Consider the following 13,095-nt stretch of genomic DNA (forward strand, 5'->3'; position numbering starts at 1 on the left):
TCCCCAACTAAATTTTTGTTTTAACCACCCATTAAGTTAACAGGAGTGACCTCTGCATAACCGAGTCTCACAAGCCCCCGAGTTTCAAGATAGCGAGTTTCATTGGCAGCCAGTGTTAGTATAATACCACAACTAATTGATAATTTACAGTGTTACCTTACATCTTCTTTGATTTTCTTTTCTTAAATAATTAACATGTTTATGTTCAAAATAATAACATAAGTTATAAAAAAATTAATAATTACCTAATAGCTAATTTAACATGTATTGTATATAATAATATACTTTTTAAATACCATGGTATTATCTAATTATTAAACTATTAGTAAATTAAAATACATCATACAGTTTATAGATTTAATCGTTTGAGTGTAATTATTTTTTATAGATTTATACTCATAATTTTATTTTTAGGTAAAATTGATGTATGTTTTTCAATTTCTTATTACATACTTTATTAAACGTAATAATAAATCGCAGAAAAACAACAATAACACGAATAGTTCAGAATATTATTGTTGTTCACAGAGAAAAAATTATGTCCGCTGGCATTTACTCGTATAATCGTATTATACCATAGTGATACTAGTATACTACCGTATTGAAGTAGTATAATATATAAAATATGATAAATTATAATTTACAATAAATAAACGTCGAGGCGACGAGTGATGGACGCCCGTTGACGAGCATGGTCGCGATTAAACAATGATATATGTATTGACAGTGCGCATTACAACAATATGTACTTACGCATTATACGTGAGATCCGCACAATATATTACACAAATACAAATTATTCTCAATTTTTTCACGCTTTTTATTACTATTATTATTATTTCCACTATGCACTGCTCGCCACTGCATAATAATATTATTGTAAACATTATATTTTGTAAAGAGAAGATTGTGTTTTTATACGGGCGACCCCCGCAATCATTATAATATTATCAATAATTATCATAATTCAACATACTATTATTTTATATACAGGCAATAGTTGCTTTGGTACCTACGACTTCTGACCAATGCGCCATGATTTAAATTTTTAAACACCTTACAGCCAACGGGTTTTTACTTTCTCCCAAGTGAAAAGCCACGTTGTGGTTTATTTAAACGCTATTTAAACGAAGTAAAATAATTTAAAACAAACGTAAATGAATTACAATATGCAAGAAAAATTACGAAAATCAATTAAAATTATTTTTGATTCTGAAATAATATTATTATTTGACATTTATAACTGAAATACCTGTCACAATGTTATACGCTTGTCACCACTCACCACATACAGCGTATAATATATTATTTTAAGCATCAAGTTTATTTATAAACAGTTTCCAACATTAATGTTATACCTTATACCTACACAACTTATTTAGGTATAACACTATAATATAACGAATAAAAATATGTATTTATACCATTGTCCATCACGTCTTATTAGTTATTAGCAGGGCTCGTGAGTTCATGCATTTCCGTATCCATCTTGCTTAGTTGTATTTAATGTTAGGTGACATAAAAATCCATTTCAAGATACATACCGCCGTTGAGTAGGTCATATAGTTCACATTGTGAACTTTTATTTTGCATATTTTTGCATATTTAGTAGTTTTTATACTATTTGGCATATTTATGCGTTTTATATTTTATTGTGCCTATTTAGAGTATTTTTACCAAAATTTGATGAAAATGCAATAATTTATCCTTTTGCACAGTATAAAATATATAGGAATTTTCACAACGTAAAATTATTAAAAATAAAATGTATATAGTCCGTAACCCTCGTTAAGCAATTAGTGGAAAACATGTTATATGAATATGAAATAGTCTCTTCTTGATACTTATACAGTGGCTTGTTCTCGACTATTTCAGTTGTTCTTGTGACGTATGTGCGTGGACGTAAATTCAGTTTAACAATTTCTGAACTTCATAGGCATATTTTGCCAGTTTTTAGTGCATAAGTGCATACTTATTTCACCATTTTTTGGGCATGAACTCACGAGCTCTGGTTATTGGTTTATTCTAGTTATTACTTATGAATTATGATCGTTATTATAGTCTGATTTTAAGATTTAATTACCCGCAACTCCCATATTTAAGCCGTATTTCCGTCGGGCCACGGGAGGCTAAGACAAGTCGGACGATTCAACAGTTGTTTAATGGAGTGAGGCAATTAAAAATTGGTAAATCTGAAGTATTAAATAAAAATATTACTGAACTACCGTAATAAACTTATAATAAATATTTTGAACTTCTGTCAACGGATAGTAAGAACTTTTTCGTAACGTTCAAATTATGCGTTAGATCAAAAATGTATTCTACTGCCATAAAAAGAAGTTCAAATTTTAAAAAACAAATAACTTTAAGTAGAATTCATAATTATTAAGGGATTAGGGGCGAGCTTCATTTGTATTTTTTTTAACCAAATACTTACTTCATAGAGTACGAGATTATACGTTTCAAACAATTATGATTGGAATGCCTATCAAAGCCAATAACGTAAAAAATATAATTATTACATTAATAATTTTACACTGATAGGTACTTTCTTGATTTAGTGAACATTTTTTTAACTTTATATTTTAATTTATATAACAATAATTTCTTCAAATTTGGCTCTGGGTTAATAATATAATAGTTATATTAATAATTATTAATACTTAAAGTTAATTTAGTTTATGTCTTTTTTTATATTTTTTAATTATAAGTGCTCGTTTTTGGATATTTTAGAGTATTTGACAATTAGGTAATTAATAAAAAAAATAACATTATTTGTAACACCCTATTTTTTAAAAGAAATAGTAATATAATGTGATAAAAATAATGTTGGGTAACCCAAATGTTATTTAAAAATATATTTTATGTTGCAAGTAACGTAATTTTATTACTTTTTAAAAGTAGGCCCAATTTACCCAACACTGGCAGTAGTACCTAGTACGGAGATAGATACTATATTATTTTAATTTAATGATATTAACATATATATACAGAGCGATTTGTTTGTTATAACTTATAATGCTGTAATAAATAATAACAATATTGATATTATTCTTTATTAAACTATATGTAGGTAGACAAATAAGTGACTTAAGTGCAGTGGCGACCGGTCGTTGGCCAATATAGGCATTAAGCTATTTTTTTTTAATAACACGTGTTTAGATGTTTAGAATACTGAATTGCTGAAGCCATTCAAAAAATGACACTGTTTAAACACTGGTAGCCTGATACAAACGCATGTATGTGAAATGAAAGTTGAGTAACGTTTTGGTGATACACTAAAAATAACATTTAATAATGTAATACCTCAATACCTGTTAAATTCAAATTAAAAATATTTGAAGATAATTTAATTTACATACATTTATTATAAATACTAATTAACCTTAGATTAGATACAGATTTTCTAATATTTATCAATAAATAACCAGTGACGAATTCAAAAATGCAAAGGGGGCGAATTTTAACAGTTTTGGGAGTGGCAATTTTTTATTGAGTATATGTATTATTATTTTTTTCTTTATCATTCACATTGATTTACATGTATTTCATAACACTTTTTGATTATCAATGCATTTTTTTTGTCGTGCACAATTATTGTGTTTGGAAACTGCCTTCATGTCTATATTATGGGGTGATCTGCTTATTGAACGTTTTAGTTTATGTAGCAAAATATTACAACATGGATGATAAAGATATTGATATAGATTTGCTACAAATTGCTGAGATATATCAATCATTTATTTTTTATGTAAATTACTTACGAACAAATAGTGAATATGAATGCTACAAAAAGATTAGGAATTGAAAAGTGTGGAATTGAAGACTTTGTTAGTACAAAGGAACGAATTAAGAAAAGAAAAGAACATTTATCGATGACGGTCGAGCTTCAGATGGTGGCAATGCAATTGATTTCAAACTTTTAAAGTCACAACTTATAGGGCTATATTCACTAAAATTCAGGTTGAGCTCATAAAAATAAAAAATAAATATGATAAATTAAAAAAGAAATACCAGCTTTCATTTTGTATTACGGCAATGACTTTTGGGGAAGTAAGAGAAATTTTCCGCATAAGTGGAACGGTTAAACTCTTTAGCCATACTCAATTAGAGTCAAAGTTAACAAATGAACTCCAATATGGCGACATTATTGACGAATTTGCCCACCAACAGGTAAGAAAAAAATTGTAATTAAACCGTATAAGGTCTGAGGTAGTAAAGAGTAGTGACACGTTGGGGGGGGGGCAATCAAATTATTCCGCCCCAGGAGCCATGTATTCTAAATACGCCACTGTATATTATACAACTCATATAATCGTATATACTCTACAGCAGAGGTATTCAAACTTTTTCATCACACGGCTTCTTTAAATCTTCACAAAATGTTGACGGCTCCCAAATTATAAATGACAAAAAAATCAATGTTTATATATTATATGAATGTATATTTTGTAATTTATTTTTATTATTTATTTACCATATAACATAAATAAAAAAATTAAAGCTAAATTTAGCGAATGATTGTAGACAATTCAACGTTTCCCAACCGGTGTGCCTCAATGATAATAGTAAACATTTTTCGTACAAATATTTATTGGTTTTCAATATTATACTACGCGGCTCCCTTCGACAACTCCGGCGACGCCCCTGGGAGCCGCGACGCACAGTTAGAATACCTCTGCTCTACAGATTAATTAAATGCAGTAACATGATCTTTCAAATAAATATTGTACAGGTATCTTATACATTATACATTATACATTATACATTATACTTATACATTTTTATAGTATACAATGATTAATTTTTACTCCATTATTTTTTTGTCTGCTGAATGAATTGATTGAACTAGAACATATTTTAAAACTTTTTATATAATATAGACTTATGCTTAAGAAATATCGATTTTGGTGCCATTCAATGTGTATGAAGCGTTTTCTCTGAACGACCGATCCGCAACATTACAGAAATTTCCAATGTCCGCCATCGCGGCTACGACGAAGTCTTCAATCTGACACTCGTTGGTTCCTCTTAGTATCCGGAAGTATCCGTTTTCACCCCACCAAAGTCCCCACGAATTTGAAACAATCTATATAATAACAACAAGGAAAACTTTTACTGGTAAATGGTAACACATTTTTGACTGTTGTATTTTTGTACAATATACATGTAACGTGATGTTTTTCTAAGGCACTGTAATGATTTTTTTGGTACATTTATGTTTTGTGCAGTTACATTTTTTTCAAAAACAAAACTAAAATATACCGCCAAAATATTGCTTTAATATGACAATATTTTGTAGGCCAATAAAATGTATGTATTAGGTATTATCACATAAAATATGTATAATTATTTTCGTACACTCACGTGATACACGATAATCCAGATATTATCATAATTTTGTACCAATTTGACTACCATTTAAGTTCATCGTATATCAATATATATGTACCTACCCAATATTTAACTGTTTTGCCATTCTGTTGCTCTTCGCCCCAACCAACAATTCGTACAGTATGGTATCCTGTATTAGATCCTAAAGCCAATTTTGAACACTTGTACACGCCCGATTCGTACAAGAAAAATTCTTTGGACACTTTCATCATGGCTATAAACATATAAATACATAATAATAACATATTACTGTTAACTTTAAACGTACAGTGTACAAGTAACGTGTATATACGACTAAACGAGTTCTAGAAAGCGTACGAGTGCGTAGATTCCCGATACAATAATTTAAAACACACAATAGAGTATGACTCGGTAGTCGGTACAATCAATTACAGAACACACCTTGGACTGATCCCCAATTCATGATCTCATACATGATACCCTCTTCTGTGGCCACTCTGTACATCAGACCAACTCGTCTTAGTTGAGAAGTTTTGCCCGTACGCGGACATGACACGATTAAGTTATTGTTATTTCTCTGGTTGGACACCACACAACCCGTCGCCCTACCATCCCACGGGTAACATTCTTCTGTGACGAGTCTGCAAAACATATATTTGAAATAAATATAAATTTAGTCTCAAATTGTAAACTTTTTTTTCCACTCACCCAAATTTCCTAATCCAATTCCAGGCACTGGTCAAATGGCCGCCTTGACAACCTCGTTGTAGGTCAAGATTGTTACAGGACAACAGATGTTTTGGTGACAGCGCCTCACTCATCAGTCCTTTGGTCATTATAACAAAACGGTCGGTGGTCACTTGAGCAGTGCTAATGGCCCAAGACGCGCCACACCAACCCTGATCGATAGGATCGGTAATGTTATTACCGAAAACTTTCCGGAGATCGAAAGATGACTTAAGATGATCCCGATGAAACACAGCTTTCAGAGGTACAATTTGTAAAATCTAAATAAAAAAAAACATTTAAAATTACAATACAAAAATAATATTAAAATAAAAACTCAAACGTACGATGATATTATATTATATTGCTTAAGTACTTACCCTCATCGTAATTTACAATACAACAAAATAACATTTCGAGTATACTTATAACATAATATTGTATATAGTTATAAAAAAGATTAGTAATTAAATAGTAGGTATGCGTTTTCTAAATATTTTGCCGCCATGTAATTATTTTTAAAATGTTGAACAAAAAGTTTAAAAGTTTTTTTTTAATATAATATTTATTTGTATAATAATAATATGTATTTACTGCAGTCGAATTTAAAATTTAAATGAAAATATATAATATTTATAATTTATACACTGGACGATCCATTTATTGTAGAGCACTCATTATTTCCTTAACTTAAAACTAGTAACGTTTATGAAAATATTTGTTTTGCATAACTAGTCTTAAGTCGTTAAAAAAAAATATTTTTAGTTATCTATCATTATTTAATTTTATAATGATAACATACATTTTCAATGTATTATTCCAATGCAGAATATTTGAGGTGCTTTGATTTATAAAAATCGAATTTTCGATAATATATTTTATGAGTAGGTAACTTACGTGTATTTAAAGTTTAGATTTTCGGAGCAGTACAGAGGGTAGTGGGTACCAAATGTTGGTCCACTACTCCGTTCATTTAAACCACGATTATCTACTAATAGATAACATGCGACCTAAACTTTAAACACTTATAATAATTCTAATAAACTACCTATCCAAAATTTGATTTTTATAGATTTTAATATTCTACTTTGGAATATGAAGAAAAAATGTATTATTTAATCATTCAAAAGAACAAAAATGATAACATTATGTAAACAAAATATTTCCAAAAACGTTAGAGTTTTCTGGAATCGCGGAAAAAATGCCCACGGAAAAAAAACCCACGGAAAAAAAACCCACCGAAAAAAAGCCCATGGAAAAAAACCCATAGAAAAGAAATCACCAAGGAAAAAAAGCCCATGGAAAAAAAACCCACAGAAAAAAAGCCCTCCAAAAAAATTTTAATTAAAAATAAATGTTAATACATCTATATTTAATATAATTATTATATATTTTTTTATTTAATCTAGTTTATACAATCTGTAAATAGAAAAAAAAATACGATAAGCATTAACTTTATGTATACTATAATTTTTGCGACTATTGCGATTATTATTATGATTATGTTTTATTATCTGTAATGTTGTGATGATATCATCACTTATGACATTTGTTAATTATTATATTTATAGTTTGAATCACGGATATAGATACTAGTATCTATATCCGTGGTTTGAATATTATGTACTGTTTTATCACAAAATAAAATAACTATGTATATGGTATTTGAGTTAATCAACAAAATAATATAAAACACACTTTTATTTTCGTGGGTTTTTTTTCCGTGGGTTTTTTTAATTTTTGGGTTTTTTTTCCATTGGATTTTTTTTTTGGGTTTTTTTTCTGTGGGTTTTTTGTCCGTGGTCATTTTTTCCGCTTACCAGTTTTCTGAAATCATGAGAGTCTTACATTGAATAGATCACTCCATATAGTAGGTAGCAACTATATTTAAGTATATTAAACTATCGTCTAATATTCTATTCTGCTTAGCAAATATAGGTATTTCTCGAGTCTAGATAACTTATGAAAATAATAGTTATACATACTTAAATACTTAAGTATATAAAATTATATTATTTAAATATTTGATATTAGCATAATATGTTTGATTAATATTTAAAAATAATTATTACATTACAGTCGTCTAAATATATATATTTTTAACGTATTCATACATTTCCCATAAATGAAATTCAACTTCCATTTGAAAACTCAGTTTTTCTGCCTGGGTTATTTATTATTATACATGTGGGCGATTACTTAAACATTATGTATAGTCATTAAATGTCATACCAACACAAAAAAAGTTTTTTCATACACGAATATCAATGTTCAACACACCTGTTCCGGCGATTGCAGTGTACCTAACCGCCACTTAAGTCCATCGTCATATGTCCTGCCCCAAAATTCACTGTAATTTTTGGCAGACCATCCAAATTGACGACTTTGGTTTCTAATCGTGTCCAACAGTAAGGGATCGATAAGACATTCGTTGTGGTTACATATCATCGTTGGATTTCCATCGGTTTTCCGACATCGGCTAAGATAAATAATATTTTAAACAGTATTACAGAAAATACTTAGAGACTTGTGTATAAATGTCATATATATGATTTGTGAGTTCGACAACTTTCTTTTTATTTTAAAACATTTCGGTATATTTGACCATGACACCATGTTGGTTAAGGTGGTACCTAGGTAGGTAATATTTATAAAAATAAACTCACCATTCGTTGCAATTTATATTCATCACTTCTCCGAGACTACAATTCGGTTTGTCAGAGTATTTTGCTGGAGATAATACAAAAATAAAATTATATGATTTTAGTTAAAATATAATATACAACAAACGTCATAAATTCCTGATTTATAATAATTAAGGCGTCTCTTGACTAAGATATTTTTAGCTTTCTAGTGGAATTTCCTGGAATAGTTTGTGGGGAGGGGGACATTTCGAATATAAAAAGATTTTTGCAGTGAATCGTAAGTTAATTATGAAATATAATATAATATTGATGTGACAGTCTTTTGAATATGATAAATTAGGAAATTTTAGTCGTTGTGTAAATTGAGGTTAAATATATGTCATTGGCATACAGCATCATAACTCATAAATCAGAATCATAAACTAATAGCTTGAAATTCTCCCATTGGACAAATGTTAACCCCAGATTTGGATGCCATGTGCTTGGTATTCTGTGTAATTTTAGAATATTCTTAATGAATTTGGTTTAAAAAATGTTTTTATTATTCTACATAGGTACCTACACTAAGCGATGTTTTTTTATTTTTTGTAGGGCGAAGCGAGGCAAATAGTTGGAATATGTATAAAATGACAATTTTGTTATTCAACAGAATGATAATAGTACCTATATAACATTGACATATTAACTATGAGTATTTTTTTTTTTTTTTTTTTTTTTTTATTGAATATATACAATCTGTAAATTAAAAGTTTAGGTCACGGCACCATCTTCTCTTAAGCCTTCTTTGGGGATTCCCGGGTATTGTTTGNTTTGTAAATTAAAAAAAAGTTGAGCTTAAATTCTTACAAATTATTATTTTTTTTTTTTTTTGTTTTTTTATTGAATATATACAATCTGTAAATTAAAAGTTTAGGTCACGGCACCATCTTCTCTTAAGCCTTCTTTGGGGATTCCCGGGTATTGTTTGTGAGTTTAGTGCTGAGATTAGCGGGTTGGGGTGGTTTTCTAGTCGTAACCTATAACGTTTGTGTATAGTTGATGCCATTTCTGAGACAGTTTTAATGTTTAGGTCTGTGTGGAGTGTGTGGTTGGATACGTAAAAGGGGGCCCTAGTTATCATGCGTAAGGTGATCGATTGAAATCTTTGTATCATGTTTAAATTTGATAATTTAGCCGCACCCCACAGTTGTACGCCATAAGTCCATATCGGCATGAGAAGTTGTTTATAAATAAGTAGTTTGGAATTGAGTCTGAGTTTGGAGTGATTACCTATCAAATAGTGTAGTGATTTCCTTCTGAGTTTAAGAGTATTACGTTTGATTTTAATATGTTCTGTCCAGGTGAGTCGCTTGTCTAGGGTTAGACCTAGGTAACGGATGTTGGAACTATGAGTATAATAAATTATTTATCAATCGACACTTTTAATTAGCATATAGGTATTCATTGATTGATATAGGTTTATTTAGGTAAATACCCATATTGGCTATATTATATATTAGCCTAACATATCCTTAGTCAATCACATTATGTAGTAAGAACTCATCAAGTATAAAAATACAAAATAGCCATGTTTGATTATTTTATAGATTTGTTTTGAGTCAACAATCTCCTAGGTCGTTATGATGCAGCAGGGCACGTACAACATAAACTCATTAGTCATTATGAAATAACAGTAAAATGTACATAACTTTGATTATTCTATGTATTATAGCTGGGTAGGTAGTTCTAAACTTGAGTTTGATAGTAGCAGGTCAGGTCTCTCTAATAATAAGACTATAATCACACATGACTGTAAGTTCTGCTGATCGAAAATTCTCGCCTGTTAGACAGTGTGAGAAAAAATAGTACGCTGACATCATCTTAAGGCAAAAACCACTCACTTTTGTCGCTTAGCAGTGGTTCGGGCGGCGATGATTCGACGCCTTTGCAGAACGACATAAAGTCGGGACAACAGTCATCGGACCCGGTACGGTTAAAGTAACAGAAATCGTCGCAGTAGCACATCGTGCCCAATATCGGAGCAGAGCAACCCTCGTCCCGCCTCTCGGTGCAGCATCCAACTTTCGCGCAGTAATCTCCGGCCAAGTCGTCGGCGATGCCTTCGTCGGCTGCCACGATGTTCATGGAGCACGCCAACGTGACCATCGCTGCAGCTGCGGCAACCACGGTCAGCTGGCGGCAGTTCCGGTGCCTCGCCTTCGTCTGACAAATACAAAACTATATTTTAAAGTTTTTGAAACGACAGCGGACAGATAGATATTTCGATTCTATACATTTTTTCCACTGATAAAATTAAAAACTACCCGCCCAAACTATGGAGGGACTACGCTCAATTTACGGTTTACAAAAGTTATTTATTCAAATTTATGTGGGATAATATTTTAATGTTCAGTACAACGGGTAAAAGAAACCAAAAATGTTATAATATAAAACTAAAAAATTAACAATGCAGTGCAAATCACCGAACTTCCAATAAAAAAAAAAAACATTTCTATTTGAATTCATTCGAATAATTCGTTAATATAACTAAAAAAATATTTTTACTCCGCGGTTTTCGGGGCGATGCATTTACATGCAGTTACACTTGTGTTGCAACTTCTGAATTAAATAATTAATGTCAAATTTTTATCATGATATTATACAACGCTACTTACATTATACTCAAAGAGAAATGTCCATCGGCTCCACATGCTGCAGCTGATTTAGAGATCAATAAAATGTTTATTTTTAAATAATACTATAAACGAGTATATATCCCCTGAATCATGTACAAAATTATATTTCGTTGAACGTGATATTGCATAACGTCCGTCGAAAAATCAATAATTATAAGTTCTACTCGTTATCACAGCGTTGGGTTAACACTTACTGACATCAACGATACACCTGTACTGAACGTTTCAACGTTATACCTGTAGCTGTATATCGATAGATTACATCACACAACCATATTTTAATATTCAACGTATTTGTTTTGAAATTATTCGAAGAAAAGAATATGATACCTAGTATTTTTTATATTATGCTAATAAAACAGGTAATAAAAATCTGACACTGGAAATTAATAACATACCTAATGCTCGTTATAGGTACGGTAGGTAGGTATAGTATCTCCATCTGGTCTCGTAATAGGTACGTCCAATTACAAGAATTTGATTTGTTTTAAAATAGTGTTTTTTTTTGCTTATTTTATTATTATTTCATATTTATATGAAATAAATCAATAGTATTTTTGGCTACAATCCAGTAAGGATTTTTAACATAATTTTACCATATATTTTATCCATTGAATAATAATAGGTATTAGGTATAATAAATGTATTAATATTCTAAGAGTACAACGATAATAATCACAATATTTTTTAGATTGTACTGTAATGCCATTACAGTAATGAAACAACGTTATAAGTATATAACACATTAATACCTTGTTTGGTAACCAGGAGGTACTTATATAATTAATATTTAGTTAATATTTTAATGATTAGTATAATAAATTATAGCAATATTTAAAAAAAGGCATTTATTGAGCTTTATAGAAGATTTTGAGTGGACTTAATCATTGAGTTCTTTGCTGGAATAGCCTTTTTTCGAGGGGAACTTTCCCGTTTGGTAATACTACCCTCGAGAGCCTAGAGCTGTATATTAACACATTTTTTACATGTACACTGGGAAGTGGTAATCCCCCACTCACTAACCCTTACAATATTAAATGTTACACAGGGTATGAATGGCTCTACCCCTTCTAATCTGCCCTTCGGGCCACAACATATACTTATCTATAAAACACTAAGTATCATACTATCAAGTTCTAGCTCCTTCGCCTCTTCTTGAGCGTTCGGCATATTCCTTCTTCAACATAACAGTAAACGCAAATTTACATACCGTGTCCCAGCATTCTTTAGATGTCAGCATCTTCTCCACAATGGATAACCGGTCAAATGTGCCGAGGACACGCGTCGCCTCGATCCTTTCCTCTGCCCACGAGGTGCATGCAAATAGCGTGTATCGTGCATCGTCAACCGCGGCACCGCAATGATGGCATTCCAGGGTTGCTTCTCTTCCTATTTTATTTAAGAAAGCCCTAAAGCATCCGTGGCCGCTTAGCACCTGTGTGAGATGGATGTCACACTGCCATGTCCCCGCTTGCACCACGCTAGCACGTCTCTCACTAGCAGTCTGGTCCATTCACCGGTCTCCGTCACTGCCAACCTCCGACCCCATTTATCAAGGGGTTCCCCGCGTAGAGCTGCTCGGAACGTAGCCACGGATATCGAGTTCTGTCTTGGACCCGCATTTTCTCCGGTGTCCGGTGACCGTGTACGGAGGAACATTGCTTCTCTTTCCAGTCAAGTCAGGTCAAGCTGGA

The 13,095-nt window shown here is 31.1% G+C and overlaps 2 protein-coding genes across 2 annotated transcripts; both read right to left on the reverse strand.

The window, feature by feature from the left end:
- Positions 1-3,347: 3,347 nt before the first annotated feature.
- On the reverse strand, positions 3,348-11,642 carry LOC111029577 (uncharacterized peptidase C1-like protein F26E4.3). The gene is made up of 8 exons (XM_022308628.1): positions 11,381-11,642; positions 10,607-10,928; positions 8,748-8,811; positions 8,362-8,560; positions 6,064-6,362; positions 5,797-5,996; positions 5,457-5,608; positions 3,348-5,089 (listed from the first exon to the last, which is right to left on the reverse strand). Exons 1-8 carry the CDS (start codon positions 11,414-11,416, stop codon positions 4,892-4,894), a joined length of 1,470 nt encoding a protein of 489 aa, XP_022164320.1. The 5' UTR covers positions 11,417-11,642; the 3' UTR covers positions 3,348-4,891.
- Positions 11,643-12,530: 888 nt separating this feature from the next.
- On the reverse strand, positions 12,531-13,060 carry LOC111029554. The gene is made up of 2 exons (XM_022308588.1): positions 12,859-13,060; positions 12,531-12,790 (listed from the first exon to the last, which is right to left on the reverse strand). The coding sequence occupies exons 1-2, from the start codon at positions 13,058-13,060 to the stop codon at positions 12,531-12,533; spliced, it is 462 nt and encodes a 153-aa protein (XP_022164280.1).
- Positions 13,061-13,095: the final 35 nt, after the last annotated feature.

The sequence above is a fragment of the Myzus persicae genome, unplaced genomic scaffold (genome assembly GCF_001856785.1).
Source record: "Myzus persicae strain clone G006 unplaced genomic scaffold, MPER_G0061.0, whole genome shotgun sequence".
Taxonomy (NCBI): domain Eukaryota; kingdom Metazoa; phylum Arthropoda; class Insecta; order Hemiptera; family Aphididae; genus Myzus; species Myzus persicae.